This window comes from Sinohyriopsis cumingii, chromosome 2, assembly GCF_028554795.1.
Source record: "Sinohyriopsis cumingii isolate HCF-2022 chromosome 2, ASM2855479v2, whole genome shotgun sequence".
NCBI lineage: Eukaryota > Metazoa > Mollusca > Bivalvia > Unionida > Unionidae > Sinohyriopsis > Sinohyriopsis cumingii.
This window is the reverse complement of record NC_142962.1, coordinates 33,587,316-33,610,911: the sequence shown is the minus strand read 5'-3', so window position 1 is coordinate 33,610,911 and position 23,596 is coordinate 33,587,316. Positions and strand designations below refer to the sequence as shown.

The 23,596-nt window shown below is 37.8% G+C and overlaps 1 protein-coding gene across 1 annotated transcript in view; it reads left to right on the top strand.

The window, feature by feature from the left end:
* LOC149804596 (rab3 GTPase-activating protein non-catalytic subunit-like) overlaps positions 1-23,596 on the top strand; it is a 127,998-nt gene that overhangs the window by 43,460 nt on the left and 60,942 nt on the right. The window contains exons 15-20 of the mRNA XM_089942055.1: positions 1,861-1,943; positions 2,897-2,961; positions 4,927-5,017; positions 8,366-8,508; positions 17,970-18,225; positions 22,437-22,534. Of these exons, the coding sequence (XP_089798181.1) occupies positions 1,861-1,943; positions 2,897-2,961; positions 4,927-5,017; positions 8,366-8,508; positions 17,970-18,225; positions 22,437-22,534 (736 nt within the window). The remainder of the gene's footprint in view (positions 1-1,860; positions 1,944-2,896; positions 2,962-4,926; positions 5,018-8,365; positions 8,509-17,969; positions 18,226-22,436; positions 22,535-23,596) is intronic.

The window sequence follows — 23,596 nt, the reverse complement described above, 5'->3', positions numbered from 1 at the left end:
AAGTTTAGTTACCAGCATAGATAAATATTATACCTAGTGTAGGCTTAGGATACATCCATCTTGTGGGGCCCCGAGTGGCCGAGTGGTCTAAAGTGCTGTCCGTTACGGATCGCTGCCATCTCACCTCTGTCTGTCAAAAACAACAACAACAACAACTCTTGTGATGGCTTAGATAAAAGTTAACTGCCAGAATAATTAGCTAATTTTTGGAAACATTTGCAGTAATAACTTTTGGTAACCAAATAAGTTTGCAAGGGAAGACAATATTACCCTGGTTTTTAGAACCTAGATATACGGCTGATGAACTTTATACATTCATACACATATTCAGAACTGTTTTGTCACTAATATTGACTATTTTAAACTTATAACTCACTTGTATTAAGTACAGGAAAGTGTAGAATGTAACCCTTAATGTTACTTGTTGGGTTAAGCACTTTTGTGTGAATGGCTTGTGGTAATTGTGATACTGTCACTCCAGAAATAGGTCACTGTAATCTATATTTCACCCAGATTTGCTTGTTTGGGATCCTTGTTTTGTACACTTTTGTCTTGATAGGTACATGGATATTTTGGTTCATTGATCGGGGTAAGTAGTAATCATGCAAACTCCCAGTTATGAGTACTTAGTTTATATTACCCAACTCATAGTATCTGAAGAAATTCCAGTTAAGGAATGCTTAATTTATATTGCCAATTCACCTGCACCTAGTATTTGATGAAATTCCAGTACAGAATTTCTTATTAATTTTGAGATAGAAGACAAGCTTAGCTATCAGAAAAGGTTTATGATGTTATGGGTATTGATAGGATACTCATCATTCCTGCCTGCTATTACCTATTCTCCTAATGTTAATGTGATTAGAGAACGTATTTGAAGGAGAAAGTCAGTTTTTCAGTAAATATATTGTTTCTCAGAAAAATACTTGCCTGATCACATTTCTTTAAACCCTCCCAACTTCCATGCAGTATGATCATCCTTGCTGATACTTTGCTTGGCTTAAAACTAGTGACACCTGGTTGCAGAAAGGGGAGGTAATGGACAAGAGTTACTGTCCATAATCTATATGATCTAGATGGGAAGGAAGATATTTGTCTTTTTTTAGAGGGCTGGATTCGGGAGGTATCAAGTTTATCTTTGTAACATTAATATGACTGGATAAGATGAAAAATAATTTGCTGAAAAATTTGCTTTTTTTATATTAAAGTATTGTTTTTAGTATCATTATTACTGCTCATGTTTAAAAATTAAATAAATTCTTCTCTTTCTTTTTTTAGTTGCCATATTAGAAAAATACTTAGTAAAAAGGCTGTTCATTATAACCATCTTGCTTCTACTCTAAGTGCAAATCATTTTTATTGACTGCAGTCACGATCTTTTCTTTATATAAAATGTCAGTGTAGTTTGTTTCAATGTTTGTGACAGGAAAACTATCATGATAGTTAAATGCTATATTACGAAAACATTTTGAACATGCTTGTTAATAAATTCTTGATTCATTGTTTAAATGAGTTGATGCAGAGTATATTTTATCTTACAAAGGACCATTGTTCTTTTCTAGAGAGAAACAGTTTATTTCTTTCATACAGTAACAATACTTATGTTTATCACATAGTCTTCAAATTTATTTGCATGATAATATCACATCATAAAATTATCAGCTCCATTTAGACAATTATTCGTAGGAATGCCACTTAGTCAGTAAGGTCTTTGAAAGTTGTATGATGGATAAAATCTTACTTCATGTTCATTACTTATGAAATTTATGAAAGTCATTGACAGTATATCACTTAATAGTCTGTATCACAGATTTAATGGCTAATGACTATCCACAAAGATTTTGTTTATTTTTAATGCAGTGACAAAAACAGCAAGAGAGTGAGAGACATACATTTGCTGAAGAAACTCAAGCTTACCCTTAGAGAAAATAAGAAAGAATCAGGTACATTAGTCATCAAAATAGGTATACTGTATATATTTGCTTATCCATTAGGTCCAATTGTAAACTGCATAGACTTGTATCGGCTGTTGCATAATGCGCTGGCAGATCTGAGTCAATGCAGTTTGCTAGTAGTAATCAGTACAACAAAAGATTCTCATCTGCTGGTGTTTTATGTGACAGTAGATCAGATCAGGGTCTATGTTATTACAGTTGGATATCACTTATAAAAGTAATAATGGTACAGTTAGACCCCGCTATAACACGGTAGTTTTTGAGCCATAGAACCCGACCGCGTTATAGCGGGGTCACACTGTACACAAAAAGGCTTGCTTTAGTGATAGAATGATCATCTTTTTATTGCAGATAATAATTTGTAGAATATACAATAAACTCCAGATAAAATGAATCCCTAGGGACCCAATTGTATTTTTGCATCCTAATTTTGAGGTCAAAAATATTATAAAAAACACCAGAAAGGACCTTGTGGTGTGTTTTGTAACATCTGACATTTTATGTTACATCCAGTTTTGTTATTAATGGAGTTAACTGTAAAGCAAAAAAAAAAATTACTTTAAAAAAATTTGAAACTTAACCTGTGACCAAGATGAAATTCCTGATTTGTTACAAACTGTGATAACAAAGTATTTGATAGTTTTGCATACTGTTTAAGTGTATTACTAACGACATCAGCAGATTGCAATGGATTGCCAATATATTTTCAAATGGAAACATTTACATAATGTGTTTGTGTTTTTGGAGTCTCTTTCTTAAATTTGTAATGAATGTCTTGTTTTTATGTTGATTATAAAATTATTTCTTAATAATAATATTCAAACTTTTTTGTCAGGAAGCACCTGTCATACTATGTTGTATAGTTATCTTCTAAATCATGTTCGCATTTGAAAACCTGTAAAGTATCTAGCTGAATAAAACAAAATTCTGATTGATTTCAGATGCACTGGAGACACAGGTGAAGGACCTGCTGTTAAATATCAGAACAGCTAATATTGCACAGCAGGTATATATATATTCATACAGACCAAATTATTTATTGGTATTGATTATTTTCAAACTTTTACTTTAAAGTGCAATATGATCAAGGTATGCATTGTTTACCATCCTTACCATATATTTTCAGTGCAAAACATAATATTCAAAGACTTAAGGACAAAGAAAATAAGTCCAACAAAACTGTCCAGATACTTATCATTGATATTGGGTATTGCAATATTGAGTGCCATTTTTGTTTATGAAGCCTGCTGGTTATTGATTGTATTTGAAGTGTCGATGCAGCAAAATCAGAATCTTTTGTACTCTGTATATATCAGCTGCTCTTGCTTTATATAAATGCTGTTGTTTTCCCAATTAAAAAAAAGAAACGTTGAAAAAGCAGTTTGTCTGATTTGGTAAAGTCCAGGCTTTCCTGTTGGAACTGCTGAACATGATCATCATATTGTGTGTAAAATGAAACTGTTCCAGCTTAACTGATTGATCGAAAATAGACCACAGAAACCATAATTGGTTGATTGTAGATAGATAGCTGAAACCTTCTTGCACAAAACTTGAAGAAGCATAGCTGTCTTCATTTCCTCAGTAATAGTCCTAAGTATGACATGTTGTAAAGTGCTCTGCCATTTTCATACATACAAAGCATTGAGTCAATCAGTGCTTTGATTTTGTGAAATATTAATAAAGAAACATGCTTTGTCAACATAATGTACAAGTATTATTGCTGTGTTCTGTGATGACAACACTTCCATTGGAATCAGTTGGATGGTATACGGCTCAGTGATTTATGTCTTTGTCAGCACTCTGCAGCTCTCTTACTTGAATAAATATATAAGACCATTGATAAGTAAATATAATACTTGCATCATTTACCAGTAACAGAGAAGCAGTATGTTACAGAGATGCTCCCAGGATGCATAAATTTGTGATTTGCAGAAAATTCGTATGAATTCACACACTTGGAAAGCAGTGATGCGCAAGAATTCCAGAAGTCACGTGTATGAAAATGTACTCTGCAAAGTATACAATTTTGTTCATCCATAAAGTTCTTGTAGAAATAGTGGAATTATTGTAGTGCTTGTCATGATATGTATTTTTTCATAATTGTTTACACATCTGGTTTCTTTGGCTTGACATGAATGATTGTTAAACTAAATTTGATTGGCATATTGGGCCCTGTAATAAGCATTGTGTCAGTTTTAACCTTGCATCAGGAAAGTTTTGCAAGTGAGTGTTTAAAATATAGACCATCTAGAAGACCCAAAATGGCCAATTCCCAACATTGTTCATATTTGGATGACAAATTCATTTGCCAAATACTGGCTGATCATAGTAATGAAGGCAATTTATTTTTGAAAGGTAGGAAGTATATCACATTATTGGAGCTAGGAAAGTGTTAATGGAAATACGAGTGAGTGATTTTGAACCCAAAAGTCGTGTTCATTACGAATCCAAGGTACATGCTGATTGGACAAAAACATGGCATGCCAGTCAACCCCTCATTCCAGCTGTATTTCTCAATTAAATGTAGAAAAGGCAAACAAGCCAAATTTTTTAAAAAAACACAATTAAATAGAAGGTGTTCTGTTGTTTCCATTGATTGGTCATATTGTTGGGGAGTTGTTCTGTTGTTTCCATTGAATGGTCATATCTCTGAAAAAGTCTTGTTGTTTCCACCTTTGGGAAGGTGTTCTGTTGTTTCCACTGAATAGTCATATTTTGGGGAAGTGTTCTGTTGTTTCCATGGAATGATCATATCTTTGGAAAGGTGTTCTGTTGTTTCCATTGAATGGTCATATCTTTGGGTAGGTGTTCTGTTGTTTCCATTGAATGGTCATTTCTTTTTGAGAGATGGTCTTTAAATTCTTGGTTTCCAGCAACCATGAAATATATAATAACTGATACAGTTAGAAAAATAGTGATTTCACAGTAACATGGGTCCATTTCTTAAGTTGTCCCAATTTTTTTGTTGTAGGGGGTAGATAGAATTCTCAGCACCAAGTACTTGGGACCAGCAGTTCAAGGAAGGATTTTGGAGGCTTGTATAGCAAAGTTATCATCTTTAGGTGAGAATTTCTATTCATATGTCATCTTTGTTTTTTATGCTTTTTTTTTGTTCCATACAGTTATTAGAGTTGTAATAATATAGCTATGATATTTGAGTATCGGTATTTATATGACACTGCAATGTATGGGAATTTATGACAGTTTAATGATGCTAATATAGTAGTAACTTACTATAAGAAATCTTAATATAGTGCAGTCCATTATATAACATGGGGGTACTCATTGATTCCATTTTTGAGATAAATATACCATATATACTCACGTATAAGCCTGTTCACATATAAGCCGACCCCCCAAACAGAACAGGTATAAACACTAAAACTTGCATGACCCGCGTATAAGCTGACCCACAACTTCGAGACATCTCAAGATGCACGAGGTAAGTTATAAATGCGTTTATTTAGGCAAACTTATGTTTAACAAAAATTACATGTATACTTATCTTAAGTAATTTATTTAATTTTCTGCTTTCTTATTGTTTCTGCCTAATTTAGATTTGTGTATAATCTGATTGAACGATGACAAGAATGTAGCAATCGCAAGTTGCTATAACACTACCTCTCCCTTTTGTCTCAATTATTTTTGGTTTATGCATTATTGCATTGGACATTTTATATCAGTGTACCAGTAATTACATTTTTACTTTGCTTTGAAATGGTAAATACCTAACTCATTAAAATGTAATCCCGGTATGACAATACAACAAACAACAATACAGTTTGATTCAGCACTCGCAATTAGGCTCCTGTATGTATTTATATAAAGGCGCCACCACATGTACATTGTAGGTTTGATTGTGTGCTGAATTAAGCATGTCCCATAGAGTTGAATCATGGGCACCATTGCGCTAAACTTTAACGATATTTCCAAAATACAATAATGAAGTTTCAGAAATAATGCTTTGAGTTGTAGTTTGCTTTGATGTAAGCGACCTTACACTGTACCTGTCAATTTTTACAACAGGAGGAAGAAAAGAAAAAAACTCCCAATTTTTGTGGTCACTCCATGCCTATCTCCTGATTTCATATCTTCCAACTTTTGCAGAGATCTCCCAATTATTACATTGTCTTTGATTTTCATTTCTTCTTAACAAGAAAAGTCCTACATGTTCTGTTGTATCACCTGTGAATTATTGTTGTGACAAAATAATTACTTTACTATAAAGAATACGCTTCTTCACTAAATAGAATGTTAAATTTAAACATCATTCACGTAAATTAATTATTTTTTAAATTCAACAACAATACAAAAATAAAAAACAAAAAAAATTGTCCACAATTAATTTCAGTCTCAAGAGTGATCACTATGAATGCTGTAACTCCATATGCAATAGCGACATTCGCATGAAAGAAACTTACACGAGTGAACACCTGGCATTTTTATACCATATATACCAATGTTAATTACCGTGGTTAAATAAAAAGAAGGAATGAAAATACACAACACACAGTAAATTTATCATCAAAAAACTAATTCAGAATACATGTTTCATAATAAACAATACTAAATGCTTTACGAGTTATTAAGGGAATAAGGTCAGATATACAAAGAGGAGAAAATAGTTGTCACATGTAAGGTACCATGAGGCTGGCTATTTTGGTACCTTTAGTTCAACAAAATTGGGAATCCTTTATTTGCCGATCAATTGCTGGTGCTTGTGTAACACACAGTAGTGTAGAACATGGTTTCTTTGAATTATGACGGAGGGCCAGTCGTTTTCACAACATAGTTGCATCCATAAGGATTAACTCTTAATTAGTCACACTAGCATTCTTGCTTGTTTATTTAAGACTAATCTTTAGCTGTTGTGCAGTTTGATCACAGCTGACCAGAATATGAAAATAGGGCACAACCTAGGGGAAAATAGGGCGCATCACAGGGAGAAATGGTGAATCTGTTTGCAGATTTCATGCATATTGGACCAGGAAGATCGATCAATATTTAGTGAAAACAAGACTTTAAAAATGCCACGAAAAACCTCCCAATGTTAGGTCCCAATCTCTTTTTTTTTATTCAGTCCCCCTATTTGGCTTTTGAAAAGTTCATAGATATCCCTTACATCCCATTTTACAAAATTACAGTAGTCATACTAATATTATGGAATAAAAGGCATCAATATATTGGTATAGTTGCAGGTCAAAATTCCCTCTTGACACAAGCCAGTTTCAGGGTTTTAATGATTAACTGGCCTGTATTGCTGTCACAAAATGAAAGACAAATTCGACAACTATCAACATAGGAGACACCGAAACATCAAGCTTTCCATTGTGTGGAAAGTTACGATCTTTGTTCAGCCAAAACACAAAACTAAAATTGATTGATGTTGATCTTAGTTGATCTGAGAATTTTAGTTTTTGTTATTACCACTCTTCCTGAACATGTAAATTATGCTGGTTATGTGCCTTGTACAATCAAACGTGCGTACCTTTTTTTAAAAATTACCTCAATTTGTAGGATCGCTTATATTGTTAAAAATGAGTAACTCATGAGCACGTGATTCAATGTAAATGAAACAGCTATTAAGGACTAGCTGAAATGTTATCTGGAAGAATGCAATTTGGTCAAAACAATGAATAAAGCAAAATCTGCGAAATTGTGAATAAATAAGGATTTAAGTGATGCTATGCACGCTTTGCAATGTGTAATTACTGTAGATTATAGTTCAGCCTGGTCTTCCATGTAAACTCAGCTGGACCACTAATTATTAAGTCTGTATTTACCTTTATTTAATTTTGTGTTGGAGAAATCAGAAAATATGCACATGCAAAATAATAACAAAATCAATCATAATACTTCATAACAGTTTAATAAATGTCGGGTTCGAAAGTTAATTTATTTACATGCCTATGTCTTAGGACACGGAAAAAAATGACTGTTTCATGTCCCAAAATTTAAAGCTATTACAGTAGTCAACAAAAAGACCTAAAAACTGTCAAGTTTAGACATTGGCCTGTGGATAAGCCGACCCCCCCCCCTTCTTCCAGGTCTTAAATTTTTCCTAGATTATTTGGCTTATATGCGAGTATATATGGTAGTTTTAATATTAAAGATACTTTAGTGTAAGCCGACTTCATTTTTAAGGCAATAAATTTGGATGTCTCACTTGAACAGATTTTATTGAGAGACGACAATGTTTTTATGTTTCCTGCAATAGCAAGCATCAAGACATAGGTGTCGCGATGGTTGCAGCGGCTGGGTCGACATTAATCCTATTTAATATTCAGGTTTATTTTAAATGCTTTTGCATATTGGATACAGTGATGGTACTTTATAGCATAGTTTGTAGGTAAGACACTTTGTTCTGTGGAAACCATGTCATTATAGTTCTGTGTTAATGCTACTTTCAGGTGGAAGTAACTTGGAGATTGATAGAAGGTTATTTCTCCAGTTTTGTCGACTGAAGGAGCATCTGCTTCATACTTTTGTAGCTTTGGAAAAATTCAACAAGGAAAAGAATGTCAAGGAGGGATCAGCACCTGCATCAGGCCAGGTAGCTTGTGTTATATAAACAGGTTCTTCTTCAAATACAGTAATACCCGTTTATGATACCTTAAGAGTAAAATCATGACCTTAAATCCATCCTTCCTGAGAGTTTGTAACAATAAAAAGCTTAAAGTCATCTGCCCATATAGGTGGGAGTCAGACAAAAGTTATATCACCTTGGATAGAGGGATTGGTGCTGAATCCTGCCCATACTTCAGTTACTATGTATGTTTATGCTAGGGAGCACACTCTGTTAGAGACCTCAAAACCAGTTTTAATTCGGTGCCTTTTTTTACATTGGGAGTGAGTCTGAGGAGTTTTATACTCTATCTATATTTCTATCCATTTTTCACTTTTGTCTCTCAGAAATGAAATTTTTCAATTTCAAAAAGTGTCTTTTGATATCCAGTGTGTTGGTGGGGTCAGTGAGTAATACCCTGAAAAAGTGATGTTGTCCGTTTAATATCCAGGGTGTTGGTGGGGTTGGTGAGTAATACCCTGAAAAAGCGATGTTGTCTATTTGAGAATAAGCTCATTTCTATAGACCTATAGAAAATAACTCGAAATTCAAATCTGAATAATAAGTTTACAATTTTTTTTTTAAAGCATTGAGTACACTTACTAACAGCAATAGTTTGTAGACAGTGTTGTCAGATATTATTACCACACACATACACATATGTGCAAACACTCACATAATTACAACCACACTTATTATTGTCTTTCACTCAATATAATTAAACCAAAATTAGACCAAGTCTTTAGAATCCATTGGATGGTAGAATATTGTCTTAATTAGATGCAGTCTTTGATGCTTTTAATAGCGATGTTGGGTGGTTTGAAGGTAATGCAAGTGTCATTTGTGTTTATCTTTCTCCTTCAAATACGTTCCCCGATCACATTAACATTAGGGAAATAAGCCTGCTACCTCTCGAGTCCAGCCCCACTAAAAGACGAAAATTTGTCTTTTCAGTCTATCTCATATAGACCAAAGGGCAATAACTCTTGCCCCTTACCTCCCCTTGCCACCGCCAGGTGTTACTAGTTTTTAAGCTTCGCTTGTACTGATAACACGTACATTATACCTCCAAACAATCCAAGCCATCTTAGCTTTAAATTGGACCATCCGAAATTAAATTTGGATTTATTGTGTTGGACAATCATTCTTCTACAGGTTGTATACATTATTTTAACAATTTTTTTCAAAATTGAGTAACTTTGTCACCCTTACAGATTTTGTTTACTGAAGACCATGTTACACACGCTATCACGGAACTCGTGTTGTCAATTAACGCGACACTGACTAATTTCGCTTACTCCATTAGTAACGGTTGTGGTATTAGCGAATTAATAACATGCTGAATTGATAATTTGTGCTTTGTTTTCTTTTCTTGTGTCGTTTCAGTAGAAATGTCAACCAAATGCATGAAATGCAAAAAGTTCAAAGCAAAAGAAGACAACCATGACTCTTGTATTGTATGTACCCAGTGTACATCATCTATACCATGCAGCGTGTGTAATACTTGGACAGAGCAAACGTGGGCTGATGTAGTCCAGAAGGCAGCAAAAGGGAGGGATAGACGGAATAAGTCGAAGAAAGATAGCATTGATGTCCTCGGTATACATCCAAAGACAGCCTCCATTGCGAGCCTTGTGGGGGACGTTGGGGTCCCCCCCTCCACCTAAAGTTCGTCGTTTGCAAGTAACATCAGCGGCAATGGAGGAAAATAAAGTTGACAGGGTACAACAGTCCAACTTTGAACAGATGCGTCGTTTGGTCCAGGAAACGACGACGCAGCTATTGACATCAGGCCAATTATTACCCTTATTTCCCTCGCTCACTTCCACAGCCTTTTCTGACTCTTTGGGGGAATGTTCCCCCAATTTTAGGCTGCCCAGTGGGCGTAAGTCCCCCCGCATGTCCGAGCATAGCCTTCGGGCCTGTAAGTCAGGACGCATGGGGTTTTTACCGGATCCATCAGATCCATTTCTTTATACAACCTCTACATCACCAGCCATCCAGCTGTCCCAGCATGGGGACCTATTGCTAAAACGGTCCGACCAAATATGACTTACGGGGATTTTAGTGATAAATCCTTCCATCAAGCTGTACCACTGGCAACATACTAATACTATGGCAGAGATTTTAGTGAGAAATCTGTCCGTCCAGCCAGGCCATTGGAGCAGCCGGTACCTGTGATAGCAGGACCGTCGCCAACATTCAGACCAACCACAAGCCGGACAAACCAGCCGGCAGGGCCGGCTGTCCATATGTTCACGGCTTATCCACAAGGGAGAGCTAGTGACAGTGTTAAGGATGACGGAATTGCGTCATCTATGCCACCTGGTATGCTCTATCCAGAAATGCAAGCTATTATAGAGTACGACTCGGCACACTGTGAGGGTGGCGAAACTCCTGCAAATCAGCCGTACACAGATCCAACCATGGAACGGACAGAGTTTGGCTTCAAGGCGGCAGTGGAAGAAATTTATAGGGTGTTGGCAACTTCAGAATGTCCTCCACCTTCTACCGCCACTCAAGACTACAAAGTTAAGACGTCTGTACATCTTGACGGGTAGGAAGAGACACCATCCTTCCGGCTCCTTCCCCAGTCGGCAGGATGAATAGGTGATCCAGGGAATGCTAAGGCGTTCTTTTCAGAAAGCCAAGTACCAGCGATGTTCTCGTGTCGCTGGTACAAAACTCATTCAGACGCCTTCAGTACGGATCTTCCAGCCCTGGACAAAAATAGGGCAGCAGTTCACATGTCCGCTCCACTGTTTTACAAAGTGGACAAAAATGTGTTCCTTGCCACTTCAAAGCTAGTCCGGAACGTAGTCGCTACGTCTTCAATGTTAGACTTGGCTTCATTAGCCATTTTTCCGACTCGCAGAAAAATCCGACAATGACCACGCTTGGGAAGCAACGGCCCAGATTGCTAGAGTTATTAACAGGACAGCTCACCATTCCATGGCTAATGCGTTGACTGCTTCTGCCAACTTAGACCTGATACGACGTGACACATGTCTGCGGTCCACGTCGCTCAAGCCCCATCATACTCTGGCTTTACAGATGACTCCGTTTGGTCACCTTTACTCTTTGGAGGAAAAATTGAAGAAGTTCGGAAGCAGGCAGCTCAGGAACTGCCTCTCCAACACGCTGCCCAACCCTCACAGGCGTTTAGAAAAAATCAGCCCCTGCCACAGCGGAGGGATGATTGGCGGACCAGGGACAAGGGATCCTTACGATCAAATGTGCAGTATAGATCCCAACCCAATGCCAGGAGACAACAGTGTAATCAAGCTAGGAGGCAACCATACAGAGGCGGTAAGAAACAAAGTTTCTCTGTCTTCAAGCCTCCTAACTCTAAAAATTGACATACCCTCTCCACCACCCGCGGACAGCCTACCTGTGGGCGGCCGCCTCCTGCAATTTCAGGACCACTGGACCACCTTTTTTCCTCAGAACGATTGGGTGATCCAGGTCCTTTCGGAGGGACTTTGGATTTCATTTATACAACCCCCTCCCCTGTCCTCCTCTCCCCTCTTCACGGACGTACTGTCCGATCAGGAGAAGGATACCTTTCTACAACAGGAGATACGGTCGCTCATAGAAAAACGGGCGGTGGAGATTGTGGAAAAAAAAAGAAAACAAAACGCAGTCGCTGGGGTTTTATTCCAGGTTGTTTCTTATCCAATACATTTTACCACCGAAATTCAAGATGGAAACGGCAAGATCAATCCGTCTTTCCATCCGGCGGGACGAGTATGCCGTCAGTCTAGATATGACCGGCGCATATTTTCACGGCCCTATCCACCCCGTGTCACGGACATTTCTCTGATTCGCTTACCGCAACGCGGTTTATCAGTTCCAGGTCCTACCCATTGGCCTCAACATCAGCCCTTGGGCTTTTACCAAGGTTATGGATTGCGTCGTCACCCTGTTCCACTCGACTTCATCTACAGGGATGGCAGTGTACTTGGACGACATCCTCCAGAAACATATGGTAAGTTCTATTCTGCTCAAAGGCAGAAACGATCTTTTAGCACTTTTAGATCATCTAGGCTTTCTCGTGAACTGGGAAAAGTCCGATCTCCGTCATCCCAGCGTTTTGTCCATCTGGGTATGGAGTTTCTCACCGATCTGAATCTGGTACGGCTTCCTCGTGCTTGTGTAATCCGGATTGTCGAACTGGTCGAGTCCGTTTCCAACATGACATGGATTTCAGCGAGAGAATTCTTGCAACTCCTCGGATTATTCAATGCAGCGGCGGACTTGATCCCACTTGGCCGTCTTTTTATGCGTCCCTTACAAATGACGTTACTGGCACAATGGCGCCCCTTTTCAAGTCTCCTCAATCAAACAATAATGATCATACCTGAGATACGATCCTTCCTGCATCAGTGGCACTGGAGATGCCCCAAGCGGAGATAACGGTATGTACCAACGCCAGTACCTACGGTTGGGGTGCCCACCTGTTGTCGGACTTCGCTACAGTCAACGGCACGTGGGAGCCAGGAGAGAGGCCTCTCCACATCAACCTTTTAGAAATGAGGGCTGTCATCAATGCCTTTCATTTCTGGAAGGATCAGCTCTCAAGAAAAACTGTCCTCATTATGTCAGACAACACTGTGGTAGTGACCTACCTCCTCAAACAAGGGGGCACCAAATCACCAGACCTGTGCATTCTGATCTGGCAGTTTCTATGTTGGTGCGACAACCTCCACATCAACGTACAAATCAGACACATTCCCGGCAGACTCAGTGTCTTGGCCGACACTCTATCAAGGAAAGGTCAAGTCATTCACACAGAATGGTCACTCCATCAATCATCCTTTCTTCGGATTTGCACACTTTGGGGGCGTCCGATGATCGATCTTTTTGCGACAAGGTGGAATCGCAAATTGCCCACCTTCGTCTCTCCGGTTCCAGACCCAGAGGCTTGGGCCGTAGATGCTCTGTCAATCAGCTGGGAGGGGTTGAGGGCATTCGCCTTGGGAATCCCACAGTTTTGGTACCGAAAATAATCCAGAGGTTAAGGGGTCAGAACTGTCGGATGATTCTGATTGCCCCTCTCAGGTGGAACAAGTCCTGGGTCACCGATCTACTCAATCTAGCGATAGATCTTCTCAAACAACCGCGGTCACAGGTGTTGCACCCCTGCCTGGACCGTCTTCTTCTTCATGCTTAAGGCTCTTGTCCTGGCAGCCTTGCAAGACAAAAAATTTAAACCTGCGATTGTGGAGAGAATCTCAAGAGCAAGAAGGCCCTCTACTCTGAAGGCTTACAAGGGAAAGTGGCATGTTTCCAGGGACTGGTGCCATATCAATAACATCGTCCGTTTGAGTGTCTCAATCCCTCAACTGGCCGACTTTTTTCTCTGGCTTTTTGAGGAGAAACAGTTGGCCCCAATTACTATCAAAGGCTACCGCTCCATGATATCAGACACATTCTGCCATCATGGTAGATGTGATATTGGGCATAACAAAAATCTATTAGATCTTTTAGCCAATTTTGATTTCAATCGACCAAAATCCCTTACCCTGTTTCCAAAATGGAATCTGTCCTGGGTTTTAACATGGCTCAATTCAGACAAATTTGAACCTTTATCCCACACTTCGTTAAAGCTATTATCATACAAAACATGTTTCTTGATAGCCTTAGCTTCAGCATGCAGGGTGAGCGAGTTACATGCCCTTTCCAGTGACCCGAACTTTCTTCAGTTCAGATCAGATGGTTCGGTGGTCCTCCTGATGCAACCAGGTTTTGTAGCCAAAAATAGGTTACCATCCATTGGCAATCAAAGAATCATCATTCGCTCGCTCTCTTCCATAGATAAGTCAAGAGCAGCAGCGATGCAAGATCCTGTTCGTGCACTCAAGCGCTATTTAAAATGCAACAGAAAGACTGATTAATGGCTGAAGTGGGTTATACGCTCAGCGTACTCTGAGGTCTCACAAGATCAGAGTCGCCTCATGAAGATTATGGCTTATGTAATTAGAGCAATCTCGGCGAGCCTGGCATACGAACACAATGTTTCGATCCGAGATATAATAGAAGCTGTTGGCTGGCATGCAGAGTCAACCTTCTCCAGTTTTTATCTCAGAGATTTGGCTTCGCAGAGGCAAACCTTGAATCTGGTAGGTCCGGTGTCGGCAGCCCAGATGACCACCAGACCCATTTAAAACAATCAGCACAGCCTATCAGCTTCGCTGGATTCGCCAGTGAAATTTCTTAGGTAAGAAGATTTCAATAACTATCTTCTTAACCGTATATAGGGGTCACATATAACGGGACCCTAGGCTGTGTTGCTGATGAAATTAGGAGAACGGGTTATCGTTCAAATGGGGAATCCAGCAATCATTCCCTAGAAGGTACCCAGAGTGGAGGTAGGATGCTCAGCATTCCCTCCTCCTATTACTTATTCTCCTAACGTTAATGTGATTGGGGAACGTATTTGAAGGAGAAAGCAAATTTTTAGTAAATTGTGTTTCTCCGAGAATACTTACCCGATCACATTACTTAAAAACCCTCCCAACCACCCCGCTATGCGAGCATCCTCGTATAATATATATCGCTCAGCTTAAAAAACTAGCGACACCTGGCGGTGGCAAGGGGAGGTAAGGGGCAAGAGTTATTGCCCTTTGGTCTATATGAGATAGACCGAAAAGACGAATTTTCGTCTTTTAGTAGGGCTGGATTCGAGAGGTAGCAGGCTTATTTCCCTAATGTTAATGTGATCGGGTAAGTATTCTCGGAGAAACACAATTTACTAAAAATTTGCTTTTCACTCTCCAGACTGAATGGTACTGTTGTTCAAATTTTCCTGTTGGATTCTCAGAGTGAACTCTGGTGGAACTGAGTTGTTCTTGCCAACCATAATGTTGACATTGTAAGAACTGTATCCAAGGCAGTTTGATCATGAGATATGCCTATCTCAAAAGAAAAAGAAAATATACATCGCACTAGGGATCAATCATTCATTGAGGGAGTGCCTCTGTCCAGTACAGGTGTTAATGCAATATCTTTATCAACACAAATCGACAGTTTAAACATGAGACTGGATTTATTGCCTTTCAGTCAGTCTTTTTCATGGCTAAAATCATTGGAAAATCATGGTCAATTAATAATAACAAGATTAAGAAAACAGTAATAAAGTTAACTAACCTGAATGTTCAGATTAGTGAGTTGAATCTATTTTGGTTGGTCTAAATGTTACATGCAGGTGTTGAAGCAATGTGGACTTTTGTCATTCATCCCAGAATGACTTATGTTGATGTTATGTTTTCATTATATGCCAAGAATGAAATGCTCACCCATTTGGCTGCACTTCACAAAGCCATATTCCATCAGCCAGGAGTTCAGAGATTCAGTTTTGCTTACTTCCTTGATGGCTTATTTTTATTGAATCACATCTGCGTTTTACCATTTTGCCTTAAAAGTAAATCGTTCTTGAACACTATTCTTTGTATCAAAATAATCAAAAAGAATATTTTTCATTTTTATTTGGAATAAAATCCAGCTTCAAAGAAATGTTGCCATTGTTCATGAACTTGCCATTAATCTTTAATAAATGTTAATATAAACATTCTAATTCAAGTCAGTAGTGTGTGATAATTTTTGTTCTTCAGCAGGCAACTCCTTGATTTGCCTAACTTCAAATGAATTGGGTAGTTCCACTAACCACATAACACATCATCTTTCATGTTCCCCATTCTTAGCAGAGATTCCATCCAATTCAGGGAAGTGAGGAATTTTACTGAAGAAGAACCATTCTTTACTCTCCAAGCAGATAGAAGAAAAAGTTCACAAATCACACCATGCAGGATTTTATTTATGGCTTTTTCTGGTTCCAAAGCAAACAGCAAATTTGGACTGGTGATAGACCTCAGCCAGCTAAACAAATGCATAACCAGACTGGAGTTCGAAGTGGAAACATCACAGTCAGTATTTCCTTCCATCACAAGGGATGAGTTTGTGAACAGTCTCTAACACATATTTCCATATCCCTATCCATGTGGCTTCATGAAGGCATAAAGTTTTTCCACACGGCGTCTTCCAACCAGGCATGATGAAGTAAACTGTATGGGCAGGGATGAAAGAACCTGCATCAGGGGTTGTTTGAACAGGTTGGGCCTTGTGTAGATCTTCCTAGGGACGTCTGTCTCTAAGTCGAGTACTTTATTAACCCAGAGCTTGTCCCATCTGTGGGGAGCTATCAGAAACACTTTGCCGGTCTGACCCCTTATTTTTAAAATCATTCTCAGGATCAGAACAGTTAGAGGAAATGCATAGCCCAGAAATCATCCCAACATCCTGCTAGAGCATCCATGATCCAAGCCACTGGATCAGAGACAGGAGAGCTCAAGATGTTGTTTGATAGTCCTAGCTTTGGGATTCAGGGTGATGGAGTTGTGTGCTCTTTTGAATGATCTATATTATCTTGATGGTCCTAATGATGCAATGGGGTTTCATAACTGAAAACGAGTTACTGGCTGCAGGCCATCAGAAAGTGTGCAGCCACTCTCCTTCCTCAACTGATACATTGAGAGAGGCAGCGATGCAAAACATGGCAGTGTTATCAAGTGCTAATTAAAATGCACATAGAAAAGTCACAGGGCATCAGAATGCATCTTTCTCCTGGTTGATGCTGGAAAATATGATGAAACCACTCATACCTTGATGCCTTGTATGTATTTGACAGATGGTAATTTTTTTCAAGAATAATGATAACATCACTATTATGATGGTATTACTATTAATCCTGATTAATGTTTTGCTGAAGCTTGAAAACTGGTAAACAACCAGTATACACGTAGAAATGAGAGGTAATTTGGAAAGGTTTTCTTCCTTGTGTATATATTATATTGATGGGAAAGACACAGTTTGTTTTGTCTTTTTGGAAGGGCTGGATTTGAGAGATTGGAGAGGTTATTTCCAGGTGTAATTGATCAGTTAAGTATTCTTGGAATAAAAGGATAATAACTATCTTAACTAAACGAAGCTATCGAAACACTTTCATACTTCAGCTTAATCTGATTTCGGCATTTGAAGCCACTGAAATGTAGGTCAACAAAGTGTGAAAACAGGTCCATTAGCTTGTGTGAGATTTTCAATTTATTAGAAGAAAGACATCAGAGTAAGTAAAGTCTGATTAAAACTTTGTTACTTGAATTGATAGAAAAAGTGTCAATATGGGCTTCCAAGTGGGTGAGATATTCCTGAATATTTTACTTCTCTTTATGATGTTAGTCTCCATCAGAACAAGCTACACGGAACCGTTATTTTGGCAGTAAGACCTCAGCCCCTAAAACATAAATATCAGGGTCCATGTCTTACATTATAGGACTACTTCCTGTCTGCAAATCTCTCTATCTTTGCCTTTTGGTGTTAAAGTTTTCATGTTTCTTTGCTTGTGTTTCTTCTATCCTTTTCTGTTAATTCATCTTAAACTTTATATGTTACAGGTTCTGTCTGAAACAGTTGGTCTCAGTGAGAGCGAAGCCAGGCACATTTTATCTCAGTTGCAAAGCTGTGATAGAGTGAGACAAAACAAGCCCGAGACAAAACTTCGATTTCAGGATGAGACCATGGCATACATATCTTCTTTCCTGAGCTGTATAGAATGTACAGTCCATGTACAGGAACATGAACCAAGTCTGCAAGGCTCAGGTGCAATATCTCTAGTCAAAGATCTTCCTGAAGACAAAAGATCCTATTTAGGTAAAGATTTACCCTTTTAGATCAAAGCCTAGTTTTATCACAGCATAAATCAAAATTAAGATAGATCAAGCAGCTGCCACTGATCATTCTCCAAAGGTAAAATGCAGGTAAGAAAGTGATTATAATCAATTTAGTAGCTAACAAGTTCTTTTCAATGCATTTTGAGACACACACACACACACACACACCCCAGCAAATATGACATGAGTTGTACCACTTCTTACTCCGTTCAATATCTCATCAGTCAAAGATCCATTGGTATTCCGCAGAGAACTGCTTATTTCTTGCCAAGAGTCAACAGTGTAAAAAGTTACTGGAATCATGCATGTAAGAAACTGTTGATTGAAAATAAATAAATTTCTATTATTTTGCAAAGATCATGTTATTGTCTGTAAAATTTCTTAAAATGATTTATGTAGATATTGCATTAATCATATCAGTTTTTCACCATTGTCATGAACAGACCATTTTAAAAAAGATTCATTTTCACAAGACAGTATAAAATTAAATGTAAAGATCGACATATTTAATATCAAAACATGGGTGGAGCACTCTGTTGTGAATCAGATATATTTCTTTTTTTTTACGACAGTAAAGACTGTGTTGATATACAGTTACGAAAGACAGCTGTATTTACGGTTTAATTCATCCACAAGGTCTTTCACTTCTCCCTTTGTATAAGGTCTGAGAAATTATTTGAGATCAAAGTTTGAGCCCTTGTTGTCACTTTGTATAAAAACCGCTCTGGTGGCCTAACAGTTAGAGTGTCCGCCTCGGATGCGGGTGGTCAATGGTTTGAACCCCAGCTGAGTCATACCAAAGACTTTAAAAAATGGTACTGACAGCTGCCTCAGTGGGCACTCAGCATTAAGAGGTTAGTGTTAGGACTGGTCAGCCTGGTGTCAGGATAATGTGACTGGGTGGGACATGATGCTACATGTCTGCAGCATGATGCCCCAGTGCTAGATATCACTATAAACTGTCACACTGCAGACATCTTAGCAATATGACTGAAAGTTTTTTAAAGCTACATTAAAAAACCTAAATCACAAACACACTCACTTTGTATCAAAGAAATATTGATCTGATGCAGATGTGCTTGTTGTGACCAATGATACTGAATGCATTGCAAAGTGCATGTTGTGACCAATGATACTGAACGCAATGCAAAGTGCATGTTGCAACCAATGATACCAAATGCAATGCAAAGTGAAAGTGTGGTAAGTTCATGTCAGCAAGGGCAGGAATTATTTGAAAGTAAAACCTAGTTAGCACAACAAGAATCCTGTACAAAATTGTTGGACCTGAATTTCTTCTTGTTTTGAACTTTCAACTCCCTCTGGTACAGTAGATAGGAGTCATTTGCTCATATTGCCAATATTTAGGATTACTGTAAATGAATCCAACTCATAATGTGCTGACCAGATACATGTTAATAAATTATTAATTGATAATTAAAACTAAGCATTCTTTAATATACCCCCCCCTTCATGAAAGTGTGCATATAATATTACTCTAGTTTTCATATCCATCCATTCATCCATCCATATATCTGTCTCCATTCATATGTCCATATATCTGTCAAATCTTGATTGTGTTATGTATTTTGGTAATTTGTCATGTGCTTTGATGAGGCAGTCATATTTCATCAACACATTTTGAATCTCGACTTTAATGCTTACAGGTCTTAACATATATGGTCACTTATAAGTGAAAGTCCCGATGCATCACAGACACAAATCTGCCATCACTTAATGCACTGACGTACTTGGCTCTATGCAGGAGTAGGGTCTATGCACGAGTAATCAGTAGAACAAACAACACAGACCCATTTTTGATGACACATCATGTGATTGCAGATCATGATCTGTGTTGTTTCATTTGTGCATACAAGCAAGTCGATATGTTAGCTTAAATTTCTTAATCTATTCATACGCTGCTTTGACAGAGCTCTTGTAATATTTTTTATAATTATCCTTTATAAAAATGTTGTAGACAATTTATTTTTACAGTGAAACCACCCAAAATTAGAAACAATTTATTTTCAGTTTGAGAGATTTTTAGTTTATCGAGAGCAAAATGTTGTTGTTGTAGGGTTTAACGCCATATTTCAGCACAAGATAGGCTATAGATGGCGGCCAGTATCAATGGTGGAGGAAGAACCCAGAAAAACCCAGAAAAGAACCATCGACCCATGATAAGCTACTGGCAAGCTTTCTCATGTACCCACATTGGCTGAGCCCAAGACTCGAACCCATGCGGATAGAGGTGAGATGGCAGTGATCCGTAACAGTGAGCACTTTAGACCACTCAGCCATACGGGGCCCCGGCAAAATGTGTCTTTTTATATACAAGTAGATATACAAGAATATCATTGATACCAGCCTTAAGTTTTAAGACATTCATGATTTTCATGGGATTTAAGAGATACAGGGAGAGAATTTTTTGTTTGTGTGCTTGTGTGAAATAGAGGATGTACTTATGTCACCAGAGAGAAAGGATGTAGTCATGAAACATCATCTGTGTCTGTATACATGCAACAGTGCAAACAATTAAGAAAGCTGTTTGATCTTTTTAATATTAAATTTTAAAAAATTGCCAAAGAACATACATTCCATCCAAATACTGTATTGTTGGTTTCCACCAGCAAAGGATCAAAAGCAAGGCTATTGGCTTGGTTATTAAAGCCCAGGTAATTAATTTTTTAAACAAAAGTCATATTTATAATTTATACAAAGGAATAACAGCAAACACAGATAATAAAGCAGGTAAACATAATTCAGCTTAAATGGTTTATCAGCAAATGTATAGTTATTAACAATTTGCAATAATAGCCCTTTCTTCTTTAAGATGTAATAGGGGAACTAACTTATTGTTGCCCTTAACCCATTACCTCATACAACCGTCTTTGGACGCCTCTACAAAAGTCGCATCGAAGCGACTTTTGACGCTTCTACAAAAGTCCCATAGAAGCGCCTTTTGACGTCTGCTGTAAACATCAGCCATTTTAAGCCGGTTTTCGTAGCGCCACCTTCGGGGAAAACCCCTTATTAGATACTACATTCATTTCTGTGAATGACAATTACGTCAGATCACGTGGTCACTGTTTATGTACTGGTCGATATCTGCTATTTAAAGTAACTGGGTCATAATCTCCACTCTCCAAAATGGCGGTCGCGGATTTCATTCAGTACTTACGAAGTATTCATGATTAGAATCACAACTATGAAAGATTCAATAACCTAGGTAAAGGCTCTGATATTGATATAGGCTGCAATTAGTTTTTATAAATTATCAAATTTAGATGACTTAGTGATGTAGACACAGATGAAAAACTTGTAAATTTCGAGTATGAGAAATGGCAGCTCTACGGTTGGTCACACAGCCTCACTGACATGACGGTGAACGAATTCTCTCCAGGTTTTAAAGCACATAACCAATTCTTCCGTGATAAATAATTACACAGCTGTAACAATCGGACTTTACTCTTAAATTGTTCCACATGTAATAGATGTGTACCAAAAATGTAAAATGGTTAAAATTGCTGTTAAACGTAACATACACTACATTGCTTAATAGTTCACAGGCAAGCTATGCGTATGCGGTCGACTAGGTAACCTGTGTTCTATGTATAGCGAGCTGCACTTTGTCACTATGCTCTATGAGGTAAAGGGATAATAGGCATCAGTAGGTGTTGAGTAATTTATTTTTACCTTGTATGCCCCCAGGACATTCCATTGTGAGCAACTCACCAATAAACCTACCACAGTATTTGCTAATAATCATACCTGTTGTGTTTTGGGTGTTTATTTTACTTAATTCAGGACTCTATATATATATATATATATATATATATATATATATATATATATATATATATATATGTTTTATGGAATTTAGCAGCTAAAATACATTTATTAGTTTGAATGAGTTTGCTTTATTGGGAAGTTTGTTTTTGCTTATAATTGAAATTTGGGATCAAAAATTGGTTTCAGTTTTCAAAGTTGAGGATTTTTAAGTTTAGTGGTCCAAAAATATTATGATATTGAAGAAAGAATTTTTATAGACAAAAAAATGTAGATCTTGAGGGAATTTTAATATATTGAAGGTTAGGTTTTTAATGGTTTCATTGTTTTCCTTTTGTCTCAGTTTTCTTGGTATGGATACATATTTTCCACTGAGCTTGTACCAGTGAGATTTTTGTCTTGCAGGTGAATTTTTATTTGAGAGGTGTCTGTCAGGCCATGGTTCAGCATCTGAATTGGTGAGAGTGCTGCTGGATGGTAGACTACCATCAGAGGAGACTGCTGTGAGTCACCTTGTTTATTTCATGTCCCCATCCATTAATTTTAAAACACTGTATCATAAATATCACATGACACACCATGACATAATATGTAGCAGTGTCACAAAATATTGTTGTAAAATTGTGGAGTTGACCTAGTTTCTTATGAATTTGGGAACAATACATTTTCTGATCTAACTAAAGATTTTAATATCAGGAATATTTTACTGGTTTGTATTGCATGGCTTAGGTATTCTGGGACAGATTTACCCAGGTCCATATAATAAAAATTCTTCTACCCTTGGATGAACGTCCATAGAGAATTCTGGAAAGAATCCAGAACAGAACACAAAGTTTAACCCAGTCTGCTCACTTTTTCAGGGTATTACTCACTGGTACATGCTCTATAGTCCTCTTAATCTTTTTTTCAGATACCACTTGAAATGCAGTTTATGTGACAGTACTGTGTAGAATATGTGCCTTTGACTTGCAGCATATTGTGCATTGGCCATAATAATGCAGGTTTCTGCATTTCTCAGAGGTTTTACCCTCAGTCAGTTACTATTTCATTTGTGAATTTTTCCAGGGATTTGTCATAAAGTTTTCCTTGATCAGCATTCACTTTACCCAGCTCTCCACCCTGTCCATGGCATGTGGTTGATCTGTGTTTCCATTCATATTATTGTTTTAGTCTGGACTTTGGTTAGGTATTGTCTCCTTTCGTTTCTGGAATCACAGAGACATCTCCTTATCACATGGATGATTTTTCTTTTCATTTTAAAGTGGAATTCAGCCTTTATCCAGTATGTTTTTAACTGCTGATCATTGTAAAGAGCATTCTGATTGGTCAAAAGTTTCTACTCTTCCAATGAATCTTCACATAATGGAAACTGATGGAAATAAGCATGCTTGCCAAACATGGCATCTGGAATTATCTGCTGAGTCAAAGGCACAAAATGTTTGGATAAAGGTTTGAAAGGTGTTTGGAAATATAAATGGCTTGAATGCAAAGTTGATGAAAATGTGGATCCGTATGATTTGAAAGTTATAAGACTCCAAGTTTTTTTCATGGCTCAGTAGTTGAGT